The sequence below is a fragment of the Thalassophryne amazonica genome, chromosome 22, assembly GCF_902500255.1.
Source record: "Thalassophryne amazonica chromosome 22, fThaAma1.1, whole genome shotgun sequence".
In the NCBI taxonomy this organism is placed as follows: Eukaryota; Metazoa; Chordata; class Actinopteri; order Batrachoidiformes; family Batrachoididae; genus Thalassophryne; species Thalassophryne amazonica.
Window position 1 is genome coordinate 16,188,809 of NC_047124.1, and position 27,998 is coordinate 16,216,806.

Sequence of the window (27,998 nt, forward strand, 5' to 3'; positions counted from 1 at the left end):
GCTTGTCAGCATCTTGATGGAACCTGTGGTTCAGGTTTTTGTAGTACTTCATAATGGCAGGTTTCATGCAATAAATTTGTCTGACTGGTTTTGACTTCAGTTGGAGATCTTTGTGTTGCTGTCAGTACAGTAGTGGGATGCAAAATTACGACAATCCCTCTTCCGAGAAGGCGGATGACAATATCAATATATAATATTCAATGTCCCATCTAGTGGGGTGGGATGGTGGTTCCCAACTCTACCTTTGCCCTCTGCTGTCCACAGAAAGTGGTGGTTCTCTGTATGAAAATACCTTGTTGATGGACAGAGATCAGATAAGAATGTCCAGGCTGGTTCGAGATAATAGAAAGGCACCAGTAACTCAAACCATTCATTATAACTAAGTTATAGATTAGACCATCACCTCAACATGCCAAATGTTCAGTGCAAGAACTGCTCAAACCTCAAGCAATCACAAAACTTTATTTTATGAATTAAAAACACAAAGCGAGGACATAAAATCAAAACAAGCAGAATCAAATTTTGTATTCAACACTTCAAACACAATCTTTGTATCCAAGAAACAGTTTCTGTGGCCTTTGATGGTTCGGGGGCCCAGGATAAAGTACCATATCTTGGATTATTTGTACTAACAACATATAGAACAAATAGCTGCATGAAAGCCTGAAAAAAGCCCACAGGTTTAACAAATTAAAGACCCGAGGCAGACTGTGTAGTATTTAGGTCATTGTCAAAATGTAGAAAATGTAGTTCAACATAGTGCAGATAATACAAATAACTGCTTAGGTTTAGAACTTTTTTGCATTGTTCTAAATATAAGACAGACCCTACGACCCTCTGTAAGTTTTTCTGAAGACTAAATCTTTTGCACGAGTACTTTTATTTGAATGTGCTGCATATATAAGCACATTTTTGTACCACGGTAAACTTTTCTTAGTCTTATGATATTTAAGAGATTTTTGGGCTTACCATTTTGTAACATTTCTACACTGTATTTCTTGGCTGCTTGAAAGTTGTTTGATAACTCTGATGCATTTATCACCATGCATTTAAAGTTTGCATCATAACTTCTCCTCAGTTCCTGGTCAACTTACCCTACTTTTGAAGTGGACTCTTTTCAGATTAAGATGACTTCACAATCAGAGTGTCTCACCATAGTGCAGCACTGTAAGTAAGCATGGTGGGCTGCTGCAGCCCTGAGAGGCACACTGGTGTCATAGGTATTTGCCACCAACTACTACTGTGGATATGATTTATACAAGTCTAAACCCTGAATATAAGACAACCATTACACAGTCGTATTTAAAACAGTATGGTATATTCTAGCAGAAGCAATAAAATGTTGGTTATGTTTATGTAAAGACAAAAAAAACAGGATGGGGTTGCTCGTGTGTAGGGTGGCCTGCAGGCCAAATGTTTTTTTTAGTCACAGGAAGTACAGTCAGCTACAATATACTGATCATCAGAAATGACCTGCCTCATTTCACTCAGAGGCCCAACATGACTGCTGGTGGCAGTTTGACTTGTTCAAGTTAATGTAGGCCAAAGGGAGGGTGGAGAGAATCGTTACAACAGTCAGAAGCTACTTCAAGATGCGTAGCTAAAAATAACAAGTGTTTACATATGTAGTAACATGGACATTTATTTCTACAAAGTGCTAACTCAGCAGTGCATACCAAATGATGTGGAATTGGAATATGGTACTATTCTAATCTGTAATGCATCCGTGGAGGTCAATGGGACCTCAGTACATCATCAACTGTTTAGAAATCTTCCAGCTGACTTACATCCTCAGATGTTCAAACATAATTTTGTATGTTTTGATAGGCTAGTCATGGAACAGCAGCATCATCTATGACTCATTTTTATTATTATTCTATGTAGTGGCACAAAGGCATTCCATATCAAATTTCCTGAGCAAATGCGTACAACTACACAAAGGCATTTTTGATTGTTTTAGTTGTCTGCTGTCACTCCCAAATTTGACTATTAAAGTCACATATATATGCATTTATGTTAAATTTACATAAAACACAACCCAGCAGCAGTATAATATACTAGAATCAACCTGATCAGTTCCATGTCTTAATTACTGTCATGAATTGTAATAGTATTTTTTAATTTTGATACCCTCTAAAAAGCTCCTACAATCATGCCAACTGTTGAGCCAGGGATGCAGCCTAGGCAATAACACAGGAATTAGCCTCTTTCTTTGGGCTTGGCTGTGATGAGTAACTTCGCTGATATGTTGAAGATTGGCTAAATGGGGTAAATCGCAAGGACGGTTGATAATTTGGAATGCTGGCAGGATAAACTGGTCTGCTGGGCAGGGGGGTTGGTCTGCTGGGCTGGGGCACCGGTCTACTGGGCTGTGAAGCTGAGCTTGTTGCTGCACTGACGTATGGATTACCAAAGGACTGGTCCTTGTACTGCAGCAGGTACTCTGGGTAGATTTGATGCTTCTCAAACACTACGAAGATCGAAGGATCATGGACATCATCGACACAGCTGTCGTAGAAGTTTGTGTCACCACCATCCTTGGATGGAGGTCGAGTGTAGCTGGAGGACCCCTTGGTGTAACTGCCCACCAGCACCCGTGAAATGAACATGGGTCTGGCAGAAGAATCTCCAGTGTAGTTGTGGGAGTATCTGGCATCCCTGGCAAAGTAACTTCCTGAGGTTTGAGACAGAAAAAACATTTTTGTTGTATGTTTCAGCCATGATTTATTTTTCTTTCAAGAAATGTATGGAATTGTTCTCCCAACTTTATGGCTATAATGTCACAACCACCAACAATACTGCACAACCCATGAAGATCTGCATCACTGTGACTGATTTTAAGGCCATGCTGTGGGGAAGCACATGTGAATGAGTGAAACTGGGGTGAACAACGGTGTCTATGCAATGAAAGCGGGCAGCTGGATGTCAATCAGTGTAACAGCAAATGTTTCTAAGCCGATGTCCAGGTTCCCTGCAGCATATTAACAATACAAATAACTTTCAATACACCAATACGATGGCATTGAAATGAAACAATCAAGATGTGCTTGTAGTGGAGACCTTTAGAATTAAATTATCTCAACCCATCTTAAAATTTAACAGCATGTATTTGAGAACAACAGACTTCTCTCACCTCTGCCGAAGGCAGTTCCATTAAGTCCACAGATTCTCCAGTCAAAGTTGTTGTGGCAGATGGCGTCTACGTATTTAAAGTTGGTGCCATGAAAAAGCTTTTTTTCAGTCACATTTCTCCCACCGTTGTATTTCTTCATCTGAGAATTTTGCCTTTTATATACAAAGAAAAATGAATCAGAAAACCAAACACTAAGCCGGTAAATTTAAGATATATGATTGTCAAAGAAGACGATATTACTGACGGAATGCAACCACATACCATTGAAAGATTTCCCAAAGTGCTTTGTTCTGAATCCTTTCAATTTTGGTGATCTCATAGCCTTTCATTGTTTTACAGAAAAGGCTTTCGATCTCCGTATATTCTGCTGACAAGTGTTGCAAGGGAACTCGCTTAAAAAAAAAAAAAAACACAGAACAGCAAAGAATTATAATAAATAATATATTCATTAATAGTTGATTAAATGCAGTGATGACACAGAAATGTATATAACCTGTTGAGAAAAACGTCAGTGACCAGTTACAGGACCGTTATTTAAAACAGAGATCATTCATAACTGTTCAGTTGGAAAATAACACCAGCAAAGCTGAATTTATAACCACTTCATATTATTATTATCAATGAGGTTGTGATTGTGTTGCCATTTTTGTACGCTAGTCAACACAATATCTTAAAATAAAATTTAAAAAAGACATGAATGGATTTCAGTGAAATCTGGTGGAGAGGTAGACCTTGGGTAAAGAAGCAGAAGTAGAAGAAGAAATAGACCAATGTAGGCCCTGTGGCCCATCGGTGCTGAAATTTATCTCTAGACTGCAGCGCATAAGGTCACTTGGAGAGTCTGACTCCCCCTGGATGAGACAGCAGTCCATTGCAGGTTACTTCGCTAAGGCTGGTCCACATTTCCTGGTCCACTGGGCAGTCCTCCCTGAGCCTGGTTCTGCTGGAGGTTTCTTCCTGTTAAAAGGGAGTTTTTCCTTCCCACTGTCGCCAAGTGCTTGCTCACAGGGGGTCGTTTTGACCGTTGGGGTTTTTCCGTAATTATTGTATGGCCTTGCCTTACAATATAAAACACCTTGGGGCAGCTGTTTGTTGTGATTTGGCGCTATATAAATAAAGTTGATTTGATTTGATTTGATGTAGAACTAATTGGACTGAGACAATGTAGAGGAATTGTCTTGACCCAGTTAAACATATTGGTAGTCCCACTGAGCTACAGAAAGGTTGATTAAACACTGGCAGTAATAGAGATCAAGGGGTATATGCTGCCTTTGATCTTTGATTTAGCTTTCTTTTGATGTTTGTTTTATTTTTCATCACAAGTCCTTTGATTCTGAGACTGTGTAAAGTCTGAGGAATTACATAGTTTCTGTCATCAAACTGGTCCTTGATTGACTGACAATTCCATTAGACCATTCTTTGGCTCATCCTTGACAAGGATACACAAATAATAATTATAGCCTTTATCTAATCAGGTAGAAATTCCATTGAGATCGAAACCTCTTTTACAAGGACATGCGAACATTGGTGCTAAATAAAATACAATCGTCTTGGTCATAACATTGCACATGATATGAAGTCTCAAGAAGATTTAGATTTAGAAACGAAGGCATCGCACAAACGAATCCCATTCACGATCGCGTAGGATAGATCGGAAGGTGTTCAAGGAGGTCAGTCTGGACAATTTCACTTGGGATTGGAGAACATTCCAATCAGAGGGAGCTGAGAAACTAAAGGCAAATACGGCACTTTAGTGGAAGATTTTGTGCAAAGACATTGTTAATCTTACCAGAAGTTGAAGAAACTACTATACTTTTCCAAATAGTCCAACAGTTTTTGTTTTACTGCTCACATTTCAGAAAAAAAGATTAAAAAAAATTCACACTCACTTTTACCTCCTTCCCGTCTTTTGAGCAATCATTAACAATTGCATTGGCATCATTGCAGTAGCTGCCTACAGTGTTCAAAAAAATTGCCAGGTACATTCCCATTTGTACAACCCCTAATTGAGGAGGTTGCACCAGTCCATGTTTTACTGAACTTACCGATGCGGCGATGTGATGTGAAACCAAAGATTTCACATCAGCCTGTGCCATGAGCAGGATCCAGTCAGTATAAAGGCTAACCAGACTAGTGGAGGACTAAATGAAAAGCCAAATGGGCCGATTCTAAGACGTTACAAAGTTTCATTAGACAATATTTGAATCACCGTACCTCATATCCAATCTGAGGGATGTGTGACTTGTCCCAGTGAGCTGGTATCGTGGTGAAATTTGAAGGTTGACCCAGTGGCCGTCTATAAACAGAAAGCAAACAGTGTTGGTTTTCTTGTCAAGTTGAGACATTTAAAAAACAAAACAAAGCAAAACAATAGTTTATTTATAACAAGAGCAATCCAAAATGTGGCAATGTGAACGCAACAAAATGGATTTGTTTACGGAGATGACAGCAGCCATGAGAGGCTACCGGTAAATTTGTAAGAGGCAAAATTTTCCGGTTTTTATCATCCAGCTGTGTGGAATATGCACATGGAAAACTATAACCAAAAAAAAACAAGCCTTGACGAACTAATACAGCTGCAAAACATAACATAAACACAATGTTTTAACCTAGCTTCTTGTCACTTACACAACTACAAGTATTTCACCACTGACTTTGCAAACTTTGCAAAAACCTTGTAACTGTTAGAATGGCCTAAGCAGTGGGTCACCCCTTTGAGTCTGGTCTGCTTTAGGTTTCTTCCTCAGTACTATGACAGGGAGTTTTTCCTTACCACTGTCGCCTATGTGCTTGCTCTAGGGGTTGGTTAGACCTTATTTGTGTGAAGTGCCTTGAGACAGCTTTGTTGTGATTTGGTGCAATATAAATGAAATAAATTGAATTGTCAGTCAACTGAATTGAAGGAGCTAGTTTATTAGCCTTCAATGGTTGCTAGCTTTCTAAACCTAGCTTCCTAGCACACAGTACATACTGTCTCCCAAACCCACTGCAAAAAGCTATGTTTTAACGATGGTAGGAGGCTCCTTGCGGAAAGGACTGGGTAAATAGTTGTCAAGTAAATGCATAAAGAGCATCTCCCAACAATACAAATGAGGGAAAACTCAGCAAACTAGCAAGTTAAGAAGTGTGTTCCACATGTAGGCTCCTAGCACGACTTCCCTCTGTTGATCCGCGTAATCGCTACCACCAATTTTTTGTATTTTTCTCAGTTCTTTGCCTTGTTTATATTGTATATAAACAATATATATATATATTGTATGGCCTTGCCTTACAATATAAAGCGCCTTGGGGCAACTGTTTGTTGTGATTTGGCGCTATAAAAAAAAAAAATTGATTGATTGATTGATTGTTTGTGAATATGTTCAGCCATATTGTACTTTGTACAACCTGGACTTGGTCAATCTGGATGTGAAATGCCCCCCGAAAAAAAGAAAAAGACTAGCTTAGTATGGCAGCCAGTTCTTATAACGTTAACATGTTCTCTATTCTACCACAGGAAGACCTCCGACGTGTCTATATGACATGCTAAACATTTGAAACCAGAGTAACCCGTGGTACCTCACTCTCTTTGCTTGGATATCTTCTGTGGAGACAAATCGAGGTCGTCTTCTTACAACCTTCTTTGTACCATATTGCTTATTTACTTGTATCATGTCTGGGTGGGGAAAAAAAAAAAAAAACATTATTATACACCACCGATTTAATTCACAGGAAAACCTGGATGTAAAAATTATTTATTAGTTCTACGAACCCTTGAAGCTCAGCGAATAAGTCTGTGAGCCGGCCTTGAACTCCACCTCATCGCTGTCATTGTTCACAAACTTCTGCTCCAGTGCGACGCTATCAATGTCTGATGCTTTGTGTCCACTGGTCTGCAACACAAGACGCGGAACTATTTAACATGAGAGACTTCTGAAAATGCAACGGACCAATCATGTCGAATACGAATCAGATACATTTGGCATTTTTTTGCAGTTTTTCTGGCCAATCAGAGGACTGTCAGGAACAAAGAACACTGTGTTTCCAAGCAACATTTTTTTTTTTTTTTTTTTTTTTTACACACCACAGTCAGTGGTAGCACATGTGTTTCCAGTAATTTGTGTCCGTCCATCCATCTGTCCATGTGAGAAAAAACACAACTCACTGAGTTGGGACCCATTTTGGATGTAGCTTGGTAGAATAATATATAAAACATTAACTCAGATTTGTTGTAAGCTCCGGTAATAAATACAAAAAATATCAATAAGCCAAAAAAGAACGATCGCTCTTGCAGAATTAATGCCAAGTTACTGTACATTAAACATGCTTTGGGGTCATGCTGTGGCCCAACACCTTACTACAGCAGTTCATGCTGTTTTTTTCCTTTAATTTGTCAGTTGCCGCTATAAAGCATCACACAGACCGAACGTCTCGGAACTTGATACTCACAGTTGCAGCGTATTGATTCCATACTCCAGACTCATCCTCCCAGTACCAAACCCACTGTGTGGTCAGAATAAAATTTGGCTCGAGTACATAAGAAGGTGTGGAGAGCCGTCGGACTTTGTTCGCACCACAGGTCATCGTGTCAAAACTTACAGCTGGTCTGCCAACACTTGAATAATGATAATAAAAAAACAAACAATTATGTTCATTTTAAACTATGATTTATGGAACAGCAACATAACATACTGTGATTCTATGGTCAGAGTACCCGTATGTGTTTTCAGGGTTACAGTAGTCCTTCTCGATGCTCTCGTTATTCGGTAAGGCCGTCCAATGATCGCCTTCTTGTAACTCCCACCTGTACGGCAGCTTGTAGTGCGCTTTATAACACCGTTCTGAAAATGAACGCGGCATAAAAACATGCTTCATTATACCTCATTCAACTGATGCAATGACTGACAATCGTGCTAGCCGACAGAAGAGGAAGGCTGTTGGATACGTGCTGCACGTGAAACTGCTTTCAATCATCATCTATTCACTCACCTTCGTACTTGCAGGTACCTTTGACGAAGAACAAACAGATTTCTGTTTTATCTATAAGAAAGAAAAAAGCATTGAAGTGATGCATGTGAGTCCCCATCCACACACACACACACAAATAGCATGTTTTAGGCTTTTCAGGTGTAGACGAGTTATGATTTAAATCCCTAGCTGTTGATCCCAATGATGCAAGTTATTGGTTGAAATAAAAGGATTAATAAATGAAATAGTTTTGACTGTGTTGAATGTTTGGTCTCCAAAGTAAAGGTCAAACAAGGTTGACGTCCATTGGATTCTATGACTTGTACATGATAACTAAGCATGACAGATGGTGCAAACTAGAGCTGAAACAACTAATCGAATTAAACGATTAAAATCGATTATTAAAATAGTTGTGAACTAATTTAGTCATCGATTAGTTGCTAAATAACTTTGTTTTACCGCAAATGTTTTGTTTCTTCCATATAATCAACCGAGCTGTGCTTTGAATCTTGAACCAATGAAGGAGTACTTCGAGCTGCTGCTTCGTTGGTTTCATTTGTTTTATTCCCCTTTATCTTAATTTTTCCCCCATTAAAACCCTAAAGAGCATATGACTAAGAAATATTTACCTTTTTATGTTAAACTGGCCTGTTATGGTCTTATGAAACAGTTGATAGATGTATTTTATGCTAACGCCGATGCTAATGCGTTAGCATGTCTATGGCATTTTCAATGTTAAAGTTAGCATTAAGCTGCTGGCATTTCGGCATGTTTGTGCATTTGTTTTCTGTATAATAATTAATAGCTCAGTGTTTGTTGTTGTAAAAGAGTCAAATGTATTACAAATTATAATATTTTTAAATGTATTTTTATTTATATATTAATAATAATAGCAACAATAATAATAACTAATAATGCTACAATACCATTTTAGAGAAAGAGACATGAGTCACATGTGTCATTGTGAAATGACCACATAGTTTACAAGTTATACAGAGAATGTTGCACATATAATGAGTCAGGCTACAGTTTTTGATTTAGGTTTTATGGTTAACTGGTTATGCTAATTGCTCATTTGCAGCAACAAAAATACCTTTTTTTCACCATATATTTTATAACATTTATATGTTTCAATGTTGTTTTATGGCAACTCATCACTTTGATAAAGCAATGTCATTTGAAATAATTATTTTTGTTCTTTATTGTAAACTGTTTTATTCTTTATTATTTTATATTTCAACAGCCAAGGGACATTTGACGATTTGTTGATTTTCAAGTATTTTAAGTTTTCAAATAATGTTCTGTTGTTAAATAAAGTGATGGAAGGAGAGAAAAATTATTTGTCTGGCACATTTTTTAAAAATTCCCCGCTAATCCGATTAATCATGGCAAAACCCCATCAGATTCATCGATGATCCAAATAATCGTTTGTTGCAGCCCTAGTGCAAACTATCCCTTTTTAGAACCCTATTAACCCAAACAATAATTTGCATAATTTTTTTACTGAAATTGGAGCAACTTAAACTTTTGACCCCTGTACAAACTGGCGTTGCATTGTTTGTAAGGTCAGATTATAACTGTAAACTCATTAACAACATGTCATTTACAGTGGACAACATCATGGAATGTGTTACCATAGAAATTACATCTAGAAACTCCAAAAACATGGTTGTTAGTTGCATTTACAGAGCTCCTGGGACAAATATTGACACCTTTGAAGACATTATCTTAGGAATGTACAACAAAATCAACAGAAATAAGCATTTATTTGTCTGTGGAGATTTCAATATAGATTTTTTTAAACCCTCACAATCATCCACAAATTACCTCATTTATAAACACCTTGTACTGTTTAGGACTGTTTCCAACCATCATTCATCCTAGCAGAATAACTATGGATACAACAACTCTCATTGACAATATTTTAACTAACGTTATAGCCGGTAATCTTAGTGGGGGACTACTGGTCAGTGATATCAGTGATCACTTGCCAGTTTTCTCAGTCTTTGCATTGGAGGGTTGTTGTATGTATCGAAGCAATATCAAATTCATGAGTAGAAAAGTAACACCTGAAACAATTGATAATTTAAGGGAGGATTTATCAAGTCAGAATTGGTCGGATGTTTTTGTTGATGATGTTGACAGGTCATATGATGCTTTCATTTCCATTTTTTCCAGTTTGTATAATAAACACTGTCCATTTGTTGACAAAATATATAGAAATCAATATAGCAACAAACCATGGATAACTAAGGGGCTTCAGAGGGCATGTAAAAAGAAAAACGTACTATATAAACAATTCATAAAACTACGAACTAAGGAAGCTGAAAGTAAGTATAAAACATATAAGAATAAGTTAATCAATATCATGAGACTCAGTAAAAAAAAAGATATAATGAGTTACTTGTCAAAAATAGAAATAACATCAAAAACACATGGAACATATTAAATGAAATAGTAAAAAAGTAACTAGAGATTATCCTTCATTTTTTCAGAGTAACAACTACATCACGATTGATAACGACGAGTCTATTGCTGAACACTTTAATGAATACTCCGTTAATGTGGGTAAAAATCTTGCCAGTAAAATTGACTCATCAACTAATAACTTCTGGGTAAATAATTCAACGTTTAACAAATCTGTTTCAATGTTCATTGGTGGTACTCATGAAAGGGAAATACTTGATCTGGTTCATGGTTCAAAAAGTAAGAAATTGACTGATTTTAATAATTTGGATATGGCTTTATTAAAAAAAGTTATTGATTGTATAGTAAAACCGTTCAATTATATTTGCAATATGTCACTAAGTACTGGTAAATTTCCTTCTCAAATGAAAATAGCCAAAGTAATTCCTCTGTTTAAAACTGGTGACAAGCACACATTTTCTAATTATAGACCTATATCACTCCTGCCACAATTTTCCAAAATTTTGGAAAAAATATTTTCTAAAAGATTAAATGATTATTTACTGAAGCATAACATCATTTGTGAAGAACAATATGGATTCAGAAGGTCTCGAACTACATCACATGCTTTGATGGACTTTGTGGAAAGTATAGCAACTGCAATTGACAATAAACAATACACAATGGGTGTTTTTTTTTTTGATTTACAGAAAGCGTTTGACACAATTAACCATGGAATACTATTAACTAAACTGCAGAAATATGGAATCAGAGGTCTGGCATACGAATGAATAGCTAGTTATTTACAAGGCAGATTTCAGTATGTTCAATTCAGTAATACAAATTCTGAACTCAGGGATGTCACGTGGGGTGCCGCAGGGCTCAGTGCTGGGTCCTTTGTTGTTTATAATCTATATAAATGATATAAGTTGGGTGTCGAGTTCACTGAGATGTGTCCTTTTTACGGATGATACAACTGTGTTCTGTAGCGGTGAAAATCTTGAACAGCTTCTGGACATAGTGGAGAAAGAACTGGAAAAATTTAAGGTTTGGTTTGACGCTAATAAGTTGTCACTCAACCTTGGGAAAACTAAATGTATTATATTTGGAAATAAACAGGCACCCAAATGTAAAAATTTAACTATAAACAATAAGGAAATTGAGTTAGTAACAGAGAATAATTTTTAGGTGTTATAATTGATAATAAACTTAGCTGGAAACCACATATAAATTATGTGAAATCAAAATTGTCAAAAACTATAGCCATTTTGTATAAAGCCAAAGACCTACTGCCGCAAGAAGGGTTACTTACTTTATATCATTCTCTGATGGTACCATATATGACATATTGTGTTGAGTCATGGGGAAACACTTACAAATCAAATACCAATCCAATATTCCTTTTGCAAAAACGAACCAACAGTGAACCAACTCATTCTCTATTTGTGTCTTTAAATGTATTAAAATTCATAGATTTGGTCGATTACATTACAATTCAAACTTTATTTTGAGCGAAAAACCAAGCCTTACCGAGACATGTCCAGAGTCTGTTCCGATTGAGGGAATCCAGATATAGTTTAAGAGGTTGTGCAATTTTTATGAAACCACCAGTAAGAACAAATGTAAAGGGTTTCTGTGTGTCTGTGGTTGGGGTGAGGAAATGGAACAAATGTTCAACAGAGGTTAGAATGAGTAGTACCTTAGTAAGATTTAAGAAACTACTCAAAAAGAACATCATGTCTAAGTATCATAAAGAAGCAAATATAATTTGATTTATAGGGAATGTTCAATTTATAAGTGGGACTTATTGTATATTTGAATGTGTGGGTATGTATATGCGTATGTAGATATATAGATATGGGTAGGTGTATATGTATATAAGTGACTGTGTATATGTATGTATATATATGTATATATTTATGTTTGTAAAGTATATACATATGTATATAGGTATATATGGCACAGCCCAAGCAGAGGGTCACCCCCAAGAGCCTGGTCTGCTTGAGGTTTCTTCCTTATAGGGAGTTTTTCCTCACCACAGTTGCCTAGTGCTTGCTCTGGGGGTTAGTAAGGTTAGTCCTTACTGGCGTAAAGTGCCTTGATTGGACTTTCTTGTGATCTGGTACTATATAAATATAATTATAAGTGAATAGTATATTGATGTGTATGTCTGTGTGTCGACATGTAGTAGTGAATTTGTATTTATGTAAATATGACTGATTAGAATTGTTGGACTTGTACCAGCAGGGGTGGGCGCTAATAAGCTTTGCTTCAGCCCACGCCCTTTCGGACTCACTAGTTTTGTCTGTGTTTGTTTGTGGAATTGTTCATTTTTTTCTATTTGAATATTTTGTGTGCCGAATAAAAAACTTTGTCACTTGTCACACTAACCTTTGTCACCATTAGTGTTGTTTTTACCCCATAACTCCAGAATGTTAGGTCATAGACAGTCCAAACTATACCTTTTTGGAATCTTTATGATCAGACAAATAATGTGGTGTAGATTTCAACATGATTGGAGCATTTTTACATTTTGACCTCTGTGGAATTCTTCATTGACCCCTAGCTGGCTACAGATACCACCCTGGGATGGTTATCATACATTTCTGTGTCGCAATGATACACTGAGGCTGGATTCTAAGTGTTGTTTCGTCACCTTAAGTGGTACCGAAAACCTGCTTGGCCCATGGGCTAGAAAGTGATCAAGCCAACACAATGCCGTGGTACATATTACAGTGAGGGATGTTCAATGGAGCATACCTAATTTTTGTTTAAACGGTGGAAGTGTACGCTATGCCACAGTGCTAAAAAGATTTATGTCACTGTTTTACACATGAAAATACATGCATGGTCATTTATAGTATTAAATAAGCCTACAGATGTTACATACAACAGCTTACATTGTTTGAATTCATTTGAGACTACAATGACAGACTGGTATAGTGACATTACCTTTGGCAGACCCCAAGTTTCTCTGAGGCTTTTCCTTTGCTTTTGTATCCAGTCCATCTTTGCCGTTCACTTCTGCATTCCGGACGGTGTCAGGGATGTTATTAGTCAAAGTGGTTCTTTTCAGCTCCTGACTGTTGCCTTCACCTTCATTGGCTTTATTGCCCAAATTGCCATCACTTGGCTTTTTGTTGGGGTCTTGCTCTTGGGTTGTGGTTGGACCATTATTGGTGACTGCATCACTGGTAGAACAATTTTGTTGTTGCTTTTGAGAGTTGTTGCCTTTTTTGTCCTTATTGTAGACTTTGTTGCCCCTATTGTTGCCTTTGTTGTAGCCTTTGTCGCCCCTGTTGTTGCCTTTGTTGGCACTGTTGTCATGGTCTCTCAAAGCCTGTTTATTGAAATAAATCGACTTCAAAGAGCTGATGAGGTGGTCAGGCACGGCTTTATCGTGCAGATTTTTTAACGGCTGTTGACAATTGAAATTGTGACTCCTGTGGCAGTGACAGTCACCCTGCAGGGACTTCTCACAGATGTGGAGTCTCTTACAGTCATTGCCGTCTTTACATCGGCCATGCTCCCCATTGCCATTGTTGTAATCGTAACAAATCTGTAGGAACGAAGAGAAAAAAATGAAGAAAATTTGGTTACAATCAACAGTAAATGAAAGGAGAAATGGTAAATAAATGGTAAATACGATCTGCATCAGACGCTCAAAGTGCTTTACAATTACATTCACCCATTCACACAAACACAGCCACACACGTCAGGGTGCTACCATGCAAGGCGCTTGCTACACATCAGGAGCAACGTGGGGATTAAGGACCTTGCCCAAGGGCCCTTAGTGCTTTTCCAGTCAGGTTGGGGTTTGAACTGAGGATCCTCTGGTCTCAAGCCCAAAGCTTAACCACTAGACCATCACCTCCCATAAATTATTCTATTGTGAAGCAAGTAATTATCTGATCAGTCAATTGATAACTTTTTTGTGAATGGGTTACCGTATTTTCTGGACTATAAATTGCTCTTTTTTTTAAACTGGTTTGCATTTAGGAACCCATCTTCTAATGCACACTTCAAGACGGTTGTTTTTCCAGACTTACAGATGGCAGGAGTGCATTGTCGCTCTGCAGCAGCAGCGTGCACAACTCTGTCCTGGTCAGGTTCTCAAGGCCGTGTCCTCTCAGGATCTCCATGTTGTAGTCAGAGTCCAGCTGGTGGGAGAACCTACATCCTCCTCTCCTATGAAGCAACATCAAATGTTCAACCACAGCTGGAACACAACGCATGATACTCAGCAAGATTCTGTTCTCAAAGAACTGCCCACACTATGGCACCACCTTGGGTCCTGGATGGAAACCACCCATACAACTGATCCATCGCCACACCATCTATCTGCTACAGCCAGGTGAAACACAGGCATCCTCTTAGCTTTCTTTGGCCATTGAGGTCCTCTATTCTTTAAGATGGCGCTACGTCACTTCAGTGAAGTGGACAATCCAAAGGCGCACTCGGGTTGTATGCAGTTCTACTGAAATCGGCCAGTTTGCTTTTGTCTCTAACTTGCTTCTATCAGCCAGTTGATAGCTCTCATTGCCTGGAACTGTGAGATTTAAACACCAAGCTGACCTGAAATGAAGCATTATAGAATAAATTGACTTTATTGACGAGTCTGAACCCTTTGAAAAGTGACCAAATTACATGTAATCGTACTGAGTTTGGCGATGTGTTCACAGACAAAACCCACCCCTAGAAATTAAACGTCCGGTTGGCCAACCTCAAGAATACTGAGGCATCTTCGCACTGGATAGCGATCAGAGAAATGCACCACACGACCAAAATGTTTTGGCTTTAGTTCGAGACAAATTAATTCCAGCAATACCCAGAAATGCTACAAGGATTTTTGCCTTGACTCACTGGCTACCATCCAAATCTCACAACGATACAGTAAGACAGGAAGCACCAGGAGGACCCCAAAAGACTTAGTTCTCCTTCAAAGATATTTGAAGGAGAACTAGATACCTCGGTGTAGTGACTCATGACTGTTCCTGTGTTCCATTCTGGTTTGACAATGTACGAACTGCATTAAAAACCAACTTGATTATCATGCTATGCGGGGGTGACTATTTTGCCGCGTCAATGTTAGTCAGATCAATACGACGTGAGAACAAAACTCTTCACAAGAGTATAAAGTTCTTTGTACACTTTTAACATTGTCCTTGGACCTCTCTGGAGGGTCTAAGGTCTACCCGACACAGTCCAACAAAATCCTGGTGGAAACGTTTTGGCTCAAAAATAAACAAGCACCCCCTGGTAAAAAGTATCAAACTATAAAAACCAAATTTACTGCATTTGCTTTATTATCAATGCAAACCCTGGTGGTGAGAAGTAGCCAAGATGCAGTTGTAGCTTAAAGTGTGTTTGAACTATGGTTAAGAAATAAAGAAAGGAGAAGGTGATGATGGTTAATCAAGAAAAAAAAAAAGCCCGCTCAAACAACAAGATCATTTCCAACGTGAAGGCTTTGTTGATCCGAGACGTCGTCTAACTTTCACAAAAAAGGCAGAAGGCGTGGACATCAGCACTTTTTCGGCACATTCTACTGTTACAAGAGTTTTTTCATGGAAAGAGAAGCGGAGGATTGCGCCACCATGCCGCTCATGGCACGGGACAAAACCACCTCCGTGTTGGTCTCACAGGACGGCTTTCAGATGGCTCAGATGACTTCCGGTTGCTTTTCAGTCGTGTGAGTATCCAAGAAATTGTGCATGAGCTGGACATGCCCCAACATGTCCTGTGAGGCTTCATCACGGCGTTGCTTTGCGCCACGCGGCTCCGCGCGGAGTTCCTCCGCTCCTCTTTCCATGACAAAAACTCCTGTAACAGTGGAATGTGCCGTTCATTTCTAAACTGGACGCTGTCTTGATCCGGTATGTCGTCTGACTAGCACAGGAATTGCGGAAGACGTGGACATCAGCACTTTTTCGACACATTGAGACAGACGTGCGGAGGAACTCTGCGCGTCGCGGCGGAGCCGCATGGCACAAAGTAAAATAAAGAAAAAGTGCTGATGTCCACGCCTTCTGCCTTTTTTGCGAAAGTTAGACGACGTCCTGGATCAACAAAGCCTTCACGTTGGAAATGATCTGGTTGTTTGAGCACGGTTTGAGCCTGTCGATCGGCACTCAGAGTGCGCTGCGCTCTCAGACGCTGTGGGCGGTCTTTAAACCGGCTGGAGCACTCCTTAATCTGTGTAATCCCCATAAAATCGTTGCTGAAAACCATCTAAATTTTCCGAATGGTGTCCAGCTGGAGGTCTCTCACAGTTTCTGGAAAAATTTGATGCAGCAAAGCTCCAAATCGTTCAGACATTTATTTGCAATAAAAATCCGACGAGAGGGGTGGACCACTGCTCACTCAAACCCTGCTCACAGGTGGATGACGCAACCGACAGGTGTGAAAAAACTCACGCATGCGCACGAAGGTTCAAGCTTGGCTGATGCAATCACACGTGATTCAAATCCATATGGTTTTTGCAAAAAATAAAAAGGTCCGATACTTTTTGGACAGACCGCGTATTTAAATGATTTAACTTAAATATTACTGTTTGATAGTCGGCATAATTTGAGCATATTGATGTTTGTTAGCTTGCTAATTTTAGTGATTTTTGCTAGCAACACTCTTTTGATTAAATGTTAGCTTCATGTGCTTGCTTTAAAAAAAAATCACAAGTTGACAATTTTGTATTTTTGGGGGAGTTATAAGTCGTAATACATATTTGCGAAAGAAAGATATAACCTGCTTGATTTTACAGCAGGGCTGCAGAAATGTGTAAAAATGTTAAACTGTGCATGTGAGCTCAGCACCCTCCAAATTACCTTCACACCTATTTTATAATGTCTATTCCTTAATAAAATGACATTATACAAAACTTAGCGACAAAAAAAAAACCCATGACACTTTATGATTCAGGCAGTAAAAGTTATAGTGCTAATGTAACCAAGCTATCAATACCTGCTAACGCTGCTATCATACAAATGACACGAAAATTTCACTCGGCGGAAACACTGGAGCACAGACTTATTAGATGGTCCATGAGTACAATTAACCACACAAAAAGACATATTATGACAGATATTTGTACTAAGATGCTCAGAAAAGACAGGTAGTCCACAACAGATAGCAGTGGTCCCCACTAGTGAGGTTCTGGACTTGACATATCAATCAAAGCAACCACACCCCTAATTATTCATTAATTCATTTTCAGCTGCATATCTGGATCTGAGTCAGGGTGGCAGCAGTTCCCTATCAACACTTCCCTATCATCAGCAAAGTCCTGTAACTCTTCCCGGGGGAAGGCGTTCCCAAGCTATCTGGGAAATACAATCTCTCCAGAGTGTCCTGGGTTTTCCCCAGGGCCTCCTCCCTGTCCGACCCTAGAGAGGCGACAAAGGGCAACTTCACCAGGTGCCCGAACCACCTCAGCTGGCTCCTTTCGATGTGAAGAAGCAGCAGCTCTACTCTGAGTCCCTCTCAGATAGCCGAGCTTCTCACCCTGTCCACGAGTGTAAGCCCAGATATCTGCCGGAGGAATCTCACTTCCATACAGTTGTCACGGAGAAGGACACTAACAAAACAGACCAAAACCCTTTATTGTTCTGGGCTGTAAACATATATTTCTACTTGTAGCAAGGTGAAGTCCGGACTGATAAGAAGTTCCCGTTAGCCTGGCTAACAGGGAACTCCCCTTTGGCTGACCTGGTATAGTTCTGGTCTTTAGTTTGAGCCGTCCGGGGCTCGATTCCCTCCGCCGTCCTGGCCACAAAGGTCCTCCGGTCACATACTGTCAAGTTGGACATTTTAACATGAGCCTTGTTGGGAAATAGTTTTAGGGACCAGCTTCAAGCGCCCATTCAGAGGAGTCAACAATAAATAAATAAATAAAACAGTTCACCCTTTACTTTAATGGTATGATAAGAAGGCTGCAGGCCACACATTATGTGCTAATCTCAACCGGCCCGTTTGAAAATAGAAAATGAGGATTCCAGTTTACCTGCGGTCGTAGTGGCAGGATCCACTGTAGAGAAAGTTTTTACAAACATGTAAACCTCTGCATCGTGGACAGTCTTTGATTCGGCATACTCTCAGGTTGATCCTCGCCACCACCAGCTGCTGGCCGTCAGGAAAACAAAAAACAAACTTGTCTCGATCACTAATAAGTTGAAAGAAATCTGTGGGATCACTCAACCCGAGGTCACACAGCAAATCACAGGTGTTCAGTGATCCTTTACTGGCGCAGATTTTCTTCAGTATTGCTGAATCCATATCATTTAATCCTCTCCTTCTGTTTGCCTCCACGAACACTGAGAAACCTGTTGGCTGAGTTCGGTGTTACAGCAAAACTTCGCTCTCATTTCCGACGTTTGGAAACCGAAACTTAAACTGCTGCCTTTAAAGGCTGCAACGCAGCTCACATCCGCATGGGGGCGGCAATGTGCTGCTAGTTAGAATGTGAGATGCCATAAAGGGCCAAAAATGTTCAATTCAAGTTGTTTTAATGTGTGACAAATGCAAATGTGCGGCTCTTTATTTTCACTCGTGGGTGTGTATGTATGTGTAAAAAAAAAAAAAAAAAGTAAGTCCTGCCACCAGTCACTGCCTAATGGCAAAGTGGAACAGAGAAGAGAAACAGATCAGATCTTGGCCTGAGTCTCCCATGTGACTTCTGACAAATTGCAGGAGAATTGTCACATAATCTTTCGAAGAAATTTGTTCTCTGTTTCACCCCACCATGAAGCTGTATAAGTGCTGATGCAAAAGACAAACGTTGCGCAATGCGTTGCGCAACACCTACAAAAATAGCACTTTTGGATTTGTCATGGGTGTCTTGGTGGCTTCCCTCACGAGTCGCCTTATTGCAAAATCAGTTTTTGAGAACTACCTATGTTAGTATTGTTGCCTCACAGCAAGAAGGTCCTGGGATCACCTCCCGCCTGGGTCTTTCTGTGCGGAGTTTGCATGTTCGCCCTGTGTTTGTGTGAGTTTCCTCCAGGTGCTCTGTCTTCCTCCCACATCCAAAGACATTCAGGTGAGGTGAACTGGTGACTCTAAATTGGCCGTAGATGTTGTATTTCGTATTTCATGCTGGTTTGCATTTGTTTTTCCATTGAAGTGGTGTTGCAGACTGAACGGTCCACCTCTAAAAATTGGTCCTCCCTGCCTCCACTGCACATACGTCATTTTGTAGTTCCGAGACAGTCTCTTCACCCAAAGCGATCAAATGGATTAATGGGATTATTAACCATCAGATGATAAAGGTAAAACCTCTTAAATCATTCTAAACTCAGTTTTAAGCAGAAACAAAGCCGTCTTAAGCAGAAACGAGGCGATATTTGGTGACACTTTTAAATGACGATGTGCAGTGAACACATCAGTTAGCAGCTCGCATGGCTGCGGCGCTCTGATCGCTTCCTCCGTCTTTTATGATGAAATAATGCTGAAATTATGCGGAAATGATTGTTGTACAAAAACTTCAGATGTCTGTCGCTGAAATAGATGCTGACTGGAGTGTAGTTTGAAGCAGAAACAAGGTGATCATCAGTGAACCGCGGCTAATGATGCATGCACAGTGAAGACAGGGTGGACCGATTTTTTTAGGGGGTCCGTTTGGTTTGTGACAGTGGAACCACTCCAAGAGCACAAGGGATGATGGGACCTGAAAGACTCGGTCGTTTTGGGCAGTTCCAGAAAAAGGGGCGGGGCCAAGAAATAGAGTACTAGAGGTGGGCGATACTGGGAATTTTGGTATTGATCCTATACCAAATAAATACAGGCCCAGTATCGCCAATATCGATACCGATGCTTTTTCATATTTAAGCTTCATAGATCCAAAGGATCTAAAAGACCTAGGATAGAATTTCGCCAAACATTGTACGTGACAACAAAATACTTTATTATCACAATCAACATTTTTGTTAAAAAAAAAAAAAAATCACTCAACACAACTTAAAACAAAATCTCCTGAGGTAGAGGGTTGACAAACCATAAAACACATGGTGCGCTGCTCCGTGTTGTGTGACACAGCGCAGTGCTGCTCTTACAGACAGAGAGTAGACTTTGATGAATCAGCGTGCGCAGCAGTCAGTGTGTGCGGGAGAGAAAAAAGCTTGAATATCGATCTTTTTACACAAGGATTGTTCAATATCAATACCAGCATTGGTATCAATATTAGGCTTGATCCGCGTGGGCGATACCGGGAATTTTGGTATTGATCCAATACCAAGTAAATACAGGCCCAGTATTGCCGATATCGGTACTGATACCGATACTTTTTCATATTTAAGCTTCATAGATCCAAAGGATCCAAAAGACCGAGGATAGAATTTCGTCAAACATTGTACATGACAACAAAATACTTTATTATCACAATCAACATTTTTGTTAAAAAAATATCACTCAACACAACTTAAAACAAAATCTCCTGAGGTAGAGGGCTGACAAACCACAATACACACAGTGCGCTGCTCCGTGTTGTGTGACACAGCGCAGCGCTGCTCTTACAGACAGAGAGTAGACTTTGATGAATCTGTGTGCATAGCAGTCAGTGCGTGCGGGAGAGAAAAAAAGCTTGAGTATCGATCTTTTTATACAAGGATCGTTAATTAGGTGTTGCTAGGCCGGTATCGTAGATTTACGTCGACGTTACCTGGCTATACCTGTCCGCTGTGCATAAACAAATGACGTCATAGCGCACGCAGCCCAAGAACTGTCCGCAGAGGGGGGGAACTGTCCGCAGAGGAAAAGATGAAAAGGAGAGAAGTGTGTTTTGGTCCTAATATGGATATTCCGGATGATTTTCTCATGGATAGTATGACAATGAACAGCAGCTAAAGCAGCCAGCTTGTTTAGGACGCACTGCCGAAGAGCAGCGCGCCAGCCGACACGCCAAAAGTTAAGTGAGCCAACTTTTTATGTACTCGTTATGTGTTGTGTATGTCAGTAAAAAGTGATAATAATGCAAATAACATGCTGTTGTCGTGCGGTATGCATTTTCTGAGTCCCTCCATTCACCGTGAACGTCGGGCCTCTGAAAATGCATACCACCTTACAAAAGCATGTTATTGTATTAATATCGATACCAGCGTTGGTATCGATATTATCGATATTAGGATCGATCCGCCCACCTCTATAGAGTACTCCTCTTGTTTTCTGGTCAATTTTCAACGTAATCTACCCGAATAGCTTAACGTGTCAGCTGCGGCTTTAGTTAATGTTTTTATTTTATTTATTTTTTTAAGTGGAAAATCCTTCTGCATCAACCGTTTGCTCGCTTGATCGCGCGTGTGCTTTGCACGAGACTCGGCTCGCGACTTCCTGCTGCGGGTTTCTCTTTAAAAGGGGGCGGGGCTGAGTGCTGGGAAAACACGTCATTTCGCCGTTTTACACACATTCAGATCAATGAGAGAGAGAGAGAGAGAGAGAGAGAGAGAGACTGACTGTCGCTTCCAGGAAGGATTATTAACCAACGCGCTGCCGAAATGTGAAGGGAAAACACACGCAGACAAAAGAAGTTTTCGCACGATGGAGCCGGCTAGCAGCTGAAACACAAAAACAGGCTACATGAACAAAACAACTTCTTCCATCGCGGTGAGGCTGCCTCTTCTTCTTCTGCTGCTGGTGCGCAGGCTGCCGTAGGGGATAAAAGACGTGAAGAAGACGGAAAAGTGGCAGCAGAAGTAATGTCCGAATCCTCCTCCGCTGCGATCAAGGTAACACGCTGAGCTCCTTATTCTCCCTCCCGACTCTTTGTTCAGCTTCCTTCGGTGAAAATAAGCTCGCGGCTCCCTCTCTCTTTCCCCCCCTCCTCTTTCTGTCGTTTATTATTAAAATGTTGAGGTCGGAGGCGCGTTTGTTTTGTCACTCATCTGTTGCTCCACGCTTCTTTTCTTTTTTCTCACTTCGCCTCCGCTGAGGTAAAGTCGTGACTGTGACGCACCGAACGGCTGATCAGCACCAAAACCGCCCAAACCCACCTTATAACGCACATATGACCACATTTATTACCATACAAACAAAGTACTGCTCTCAAAGGCAGCACAGCCGCATCATTTAAAACTAAAAACTTGCTCTTTCAACACAAGTGTTCCCCCTGAGGAGTGTCGTGTGCAGTAACAGTCAGAAATTTAAAAATGGTTATGAAAATCAATATTATTATTTAATGCATTCCTAATAATTTGTAAAAATAATAAAAAAAGTGATTTTTGTTATAGTAAAGGATTTTAAATTGACATAAAAACATCACTGTCATGCAGCCCATCAGCTGTTTTAACAATTTGTCTAATAGTAACCATTTTATTTTATTAAAGGAATTGGCCCAACAAGATCAGATTTATTTTAATTATTTATTTATTTATTGATCTACTTTTGTTTATTTCTTAATCACTAGTCATTTAGTATTTTTTGTCTCAAATGTTATTCCCAATGTTTATTTATATACATACCCCCCCACACACATATGTGTGTGTATGCACACAATAAAGCAACTACCACTTATCTCCTTGTGGTCCTTGGATAATGTGTACACACACACACACACATATATATATATATATATATATATATATATATATATATATATGAGAGAGAGAGAGAGAGAGAGTTGCTATTTTTATCTATGATATACCTGTTTGGCCACAATGGAAACAAGTGTTTGTTTTTTAAGATTTTTTTTCAGTTACTCTGTGTATTTTATGTATTAATATTTTGCTTTCATTCACTTAATTGTATTTTTGTAATAACAAAAAGCAGTCAGTCCACTCAATATTTTTGTATGTGATGTTGTCATATAACTTTTAAAAACTGATTATATTGTGTATTATACTGTGTACTAGAACTCAGTATATAAGTTATAAGTATTTTATCTTGCTTTTGATTTAGCTTTCATTCAGTTTACTTGTGTTCTGTTAGATTCAAAGGCTGAATAAATTCAATTGTCTTTTCAGTTTACTTAATGTTTAGGTAATTTAAATTCATATTCTCTTAGCCTAAGAGTGTAATTACATTGTATTAGCTTTATATGATGTTTACTTAAAATTAAGTTTATATTGTGTTAGCTTACAGTGTGATTACGTTGTATTAGCTTTATATGATAATTACTTAATATTTAGTTTATATTGTATTACCTTAGAATCTGATCAGATTCTATAATAACCTTTTGGATTGCTTTATATTTTAGTTTACTTAATATTTTGGTCATTTTAATTCATCTTCTCTTAGCCTAAGTGTCTGATGATGTATTAGCTTTATATGATGTTTACTTAATATTTAGTTTATAGTGCGTTAGCGTTAAAGTCTGATCAGATTCTGTTTGCTTTTCAGTGTTGTGAAAGTGTAGTGACACGGACCCACAACAGGGGGCGCAAATGAACGGACAATAGAAGAAGTCAAATATGAACGCTTTACTGTTGTGAATGCCACAACTACACACAGCAGATTATAGAATGAATACAGAGTCAATCAATCAAGGTGTCGTGTGGGCAGGCTCGACGATAGGAGACGTCCGTCTGGAGAAGAACCGGAACCACACGATTTCCTCCACCACCGAACCAGGAGAATACTGGAGCCGCCAAGTCCCGAATTCCCCAGGTGGCCACCTTCTCCGCGTGTCGGATCTGGTACTGCTGGCGAAGAGCAAAAACAGTCAGGTGTGGGTGTGTGTACACCCCGTAACAAGTATGGTGGTTATTCCACCTCCACCTCTCATCTACACTCGTGCAGCTACTGTCAATTACTTAACTGGCGGGATGCAAGGCGGAGCAGTCGTGGCATACGCCGGTTCTTCAGGAAAACAGCTGCAACAACGTATTCACTGAAACAACGTTAGTAATACTCAGGCTGAGAACGTTACCTCCGTGGTAGAACGATATCTCGGCGACGTGGTGGAGGTGTCGTCCTGCTTTTATTAGGGGTGAGGAGCAGATGATTGGTGACAACTGTCATAGCCGATGAGTGACCCCTGTCACCCTGGCCGCTCTTGTGGGGCGGCAGCGCCCTCTCGTGCCTGAAGCCCGCACTTCAGGCAGGGCGCCCTCTGGTGGTGGGCCAGCAGTACCTCCTCTTCTGGCGGCCCACACAACATTCAGTTTGCTTTATATTAAGTTTACTTAATGTTTAATACATTCTATTAGCTTTCAGATTATGCTTAGATTTGATTAGCTTTTCAGTTCACTTTGTATTTGGTTTAAATCATACTTAATTAGTTAATATTTCGTTAGCTTTAGAATCTGTTTAGATTCATGTCCCGTTAGGTTTAGAGTCCACTGGATTCTGTTAGCTTTATATTCAGAGTACTTCATATTTAGTTTATAGTCTGTTAGCTTTGGAGTTAGACTCACTTAACATGTTGGTTATGTAAAATTGAACAAGCAGCACGCGGTGCAGTGGTTAGCATACTTGACTCACAACATGAAAGTCAGGTTTAGTTCTGATTCTACTAGCTCATTTGCATTTTGTGCAGATTTCCCTCCCGACATAGGTTGTTGGCATATGTTCGATACAAACTGCAATATAATTTTTAATAATGTTTAAGATGCCTGGTGGGCTCATTAGCTCACTGAAACAATGTATAATATAACCCGTTTATTAAAACCTGGTTACAAAAGTGGCAAATCATGATGTCATACCTTGTATTAGTCCATATATTGCAAAATTACTATTATTTGGGGTTTTTGTGTCAGTTAAAACCATGAGGACTGTCAAGTGACACAAAATGAAATATGGTGTTTTCCTTATGAGGAAGTTATTGCTGAAATGTACAATTACAGTTGCACGATCAAGTTCTTTTTCACTCTGAGAAGTTTCCGCTCCACCAGCTGGTAGACAGGATTCCCACTCACTGCTACGTCCTGCAGGAATAATAATAATAAAAAAAAACACTTTCCCCTATTGTGAGGTCATAATGGCTTCTGCTCCTTAACTTCAGCTTTGTCTTCTGTCACTTTTCCATGATCCTGATCGAAACCTGGAGTCCAATCGGTAAAAGAACCTGTTGGTTTACCTGAGTTTTGGTTTTTTTTTGGAAGTACTTCAACTGTTTTTGTGGATGTGGAGCGGGAAAGAGAAGACTTTGCTTCTGAAAGGAGGAAATTGAAGACTGAAAGATTATTGCTTTGCTTCCACAGGAAATTCTTGGTGCATGCAGCTGGTCTGGAGGTCTCAGAGTGGTGACAGCACACTGACATGGAGAAAACTAGGATTCATTTCCTTAACAAGCATAAGGTGTCTATTTTAAGAGAATGACAGCAAAGTGGAAAAACTTTAACTCTGGTTGAATAAATGTCTCGTTCAGTGGCACAACTCTGAAATCTCAGTGTCGGAGGCAATGACGTCAATCTGAAGTGACATTTTCAGGTGAAGGTTACTCGAAAACTAGGAAAACTGAATCTATTCAACACTGCGTTAACTGTTGGGAGTAGGATAGTTTGGCTTGTACTAATTGGTACACATCCAGGATACAATATTATTTTGAGATGCGTTTACACTATCATGCAAGATAGGGCTGGACAATTACCGGAATATGTATGAAAACCAACGGATCATCTCGCTAACTAAATGTTCCACATGTTTAGTAATTTGGTTTTACTTCAGGGCTTTTCAATAGAAGGCATCAGATGCCAGCATCTGACATCTATAGATTTTGATGCCTTTCAACATAATAAAAGAAAGACAAGACAAAATTGGCAGGTGTGGTCTCGATGTTGGAGAGATGCTCTAAGGATGGGAATTGAGAACCAGTTCTAGTTGTGAACTGCTTCCAAATGTTTCAGTCAACTGGAAATAGGTGGTTCAGATGTGATCAGCTCTTCTGGTGAGTGCCAGCATGTTTCTCTGAATTACACATGGGAAAAAGTCCATGCATCGTGTCTCAAACTCTGGACTTAGCAACAAGGATCATGGCTGTATTGACGTTGAAAACCTACGTAGGCCTGATCAGTAGGGATGTGAATCGTTCAACAACTCACGATTCAATTCGATTCCGATTCTTGGGGTCACGATTCGATTCAGAATCGATTTTCGATTCAGAGAGATCTGAGAAATAGTTATATTACTTAAAAAATGTTTATGTTTAAGAAAATGCAGCTTTACAAGGTTAATCAAGTGATTCTAGATGTAAATTTACTTATCTGCTTTGCTTGTTCAGAGTTGGCTGGCAGTTTAGCGAAGCGCTTGTCAGTAGTCGGCAGATACCGCTGCTACCCTCTTTTAGCGCCGGGTGATAGCATAGCATGTGGGCTTACAGATTTGAAGTGTTTCCGAAGTACTTGAATTTCATTTTGCAGATTTTGCAAACTACATAAGTCATGTCAAGATGACACAAAATTTTGTATTGTGTTAATTCTAAAAGCCCTCTATGGACAGGTGTTGAAAATTAGCATATTTTGCTATAACACTTAAAACATTGCATCTGGTTTGTCCAATGTGAATGTTATGTGAGTATTAAATAAATAAATAAATAAAAGCTCCTTCGTATGCAGCAAATAATAAAATCCAAAATGCGCCCCAACATTGCCTTCAGCAAAGACGGTGCTGGCTGAATTAGCTTTTCGTCTGCCATGCTAAGCTACAGCCACTGAACTCTGCAGCTCACGAGTGTTTGAAGCACGCTGGTCCCCCCCCCGCGGGGACGCTGCAGTATGGAAGCCGTTGCCTGACAAACAGTACACGCAGTGAGTAAGCAAGAAAATGTTTTAAAAAATGCTTTTTAAAAATCGATTCTTGGACATTTGGATCGATTCAGAATCGTGATAAATAAGAATCGCAATTCGGACGTGAATCGATTTTTTTTCCGGACCAATAAGCAGATCCGATAATGGCACTGCAGTGTTTTCGCTGGAATTTTTTTTTGTCAGGCCCGGTGTCGCAGACTGAACAGTCCCCCCCTAAAAATCGATCCACTCTGCCTTCACTGCGCATGTGACATTAGCCGCGGTTCACGGATTATCACCTTATTTCTGCTTCAAACTGCACTCCAGTCATCATCTATCTCAGCGACTTTTGTACAACAATTATTTCCACATAAATTCAGCATTATTTCATCATAAAAGACGGAGGAAGCGATCAGAGCGCTGCTGCTATACGAGCTGCTAGCTGATGCGTTCACTGCACATTGGTCATTTCAAAGCATCACAGAGTATCGCCTCGTTTCTGCTTAAAATGGCCTTGTTTCCGCTTAAAACTGTCTTTAGAACTTCATCTGATGGTTAATAATCCCATTAATCCATTTGATCGCTTTGGGTGAAGAGACTCCCATCTCAGACGAGCTGCTGAGTCCGAAATGACGCATGCACAGTGGAGGCGGGTTGGACTGACAGTGGTGGTACTTATTGGGAAAAACAAACAAACAAAAACCTCGACTCGTGAGGTACATTGTGTGGGACAATATGAGGCTCGGAAATGCAAAAGCTAAAGTTCAGTGATGTGCTGAGCTTCATCATTTGTTTAAAAAAACTTCCATGCATCACTTTTACCACTGAGTGGGTATATCACATGGAGAAAAAAAAACTGCCAA

The 27,998-nt window shown here is 39.6% G+C and overlaps 2 protein-coding genes across 3 annotated transcripts in view; one reads left to right on the forward strand and one right to left on the reverse strand.

Annotated features, from left to right (window-relative positions):
• Positions 1 to 442: 442 nt before the first annotated feature.
• Positions 443 to 18,807, reverse strand: si:ch73-252i11.1 (uncharacterized protein LOC553517 homolog). Of its 2 annotated transcripts, XM_034163532.1 has the most exons (13): positions 18,486 to 18,807; positions 14,536 to 14,674; positions 13,789 to 14,045; positions 13,439 to 13,746; positions 8,102 to 8,152; positions 7,827 to 7,953; positions 7,562 to 7,727; positions 6,885 to 7,005; positions 6,692 to 6,788; positions 5,348 to 5,429; positions 3,395 to 3,525; positions 3,134 to 3,285; positions 443 to 2,674 (listed from the first exon to the last, which is right to left on the reverse strand). In XM_034163532.1, the coding sequence occupies exons 1-13, from the start codon at positions 18,755 to 18,757 to the stop codon at positions 2,181 to 2,183; spliced, it is 2,397 nt and encodes a 798-aa protein (XP_034019423.1). In that variant the 5' UTR covers positions 18,758 to 18,807; the 3' UTR covers positions 443 to 2,180. The 2 variants fall into 2 exon arrangements, with proteins under 2 accessions (XP_034019423.1, XP_034019422.1); XM_034163531.1 differs by having other exon boundaries at positions 13,439 to 14,045.
• A 3,052-nt stretch (positions 18,808 to 21,859) lies between these two features.
• The window catches only part of etv6 (ETS variant transcription factor 6), a 37,880-nt gene continuing 31,741 nt past the window's right edge, over positions 21,860 to 27,998 (forward strand). Inside the window, 2 exon segments of the mRNA XM_034163275.1 lie at positions 21,860 to 22,200; positions 25,612 to 25,708. Of these exon segments, the coding sequence (XP_034019166.1) occupies positions 25,626 to 25,708 (83 nt within the window). The 5' untranslated portion in view covers positions 21,860 to 22,200; positions 25,612 to 25,625.

Excerpts from the sequence above, each read along its gene's own strand:
- si:ch73-252i11.1 (XM_034163531.1), bottom strand. The coding sequence starts at position 18,757 with ATGGATTCAGCAATACTGAAGAAAATCTGCGCCAGTAAAGGATCACTG. Across the intron at positions 14,046-14,535 it reads ACAATGCACTCCTGCCATCT|ATTTGTTACGATTACAACAA; the intron begins GTAAGTCTGGAA and ends TCGTTCCTACAG. Across the intron at positions 3,286-3,394 it reads CTTTGGGAAATCTTTCAATG|GCAAAATTCTCAGATGAAGA; the intron begins GTATGTGGTTGC and ends TGTATATAAAAG.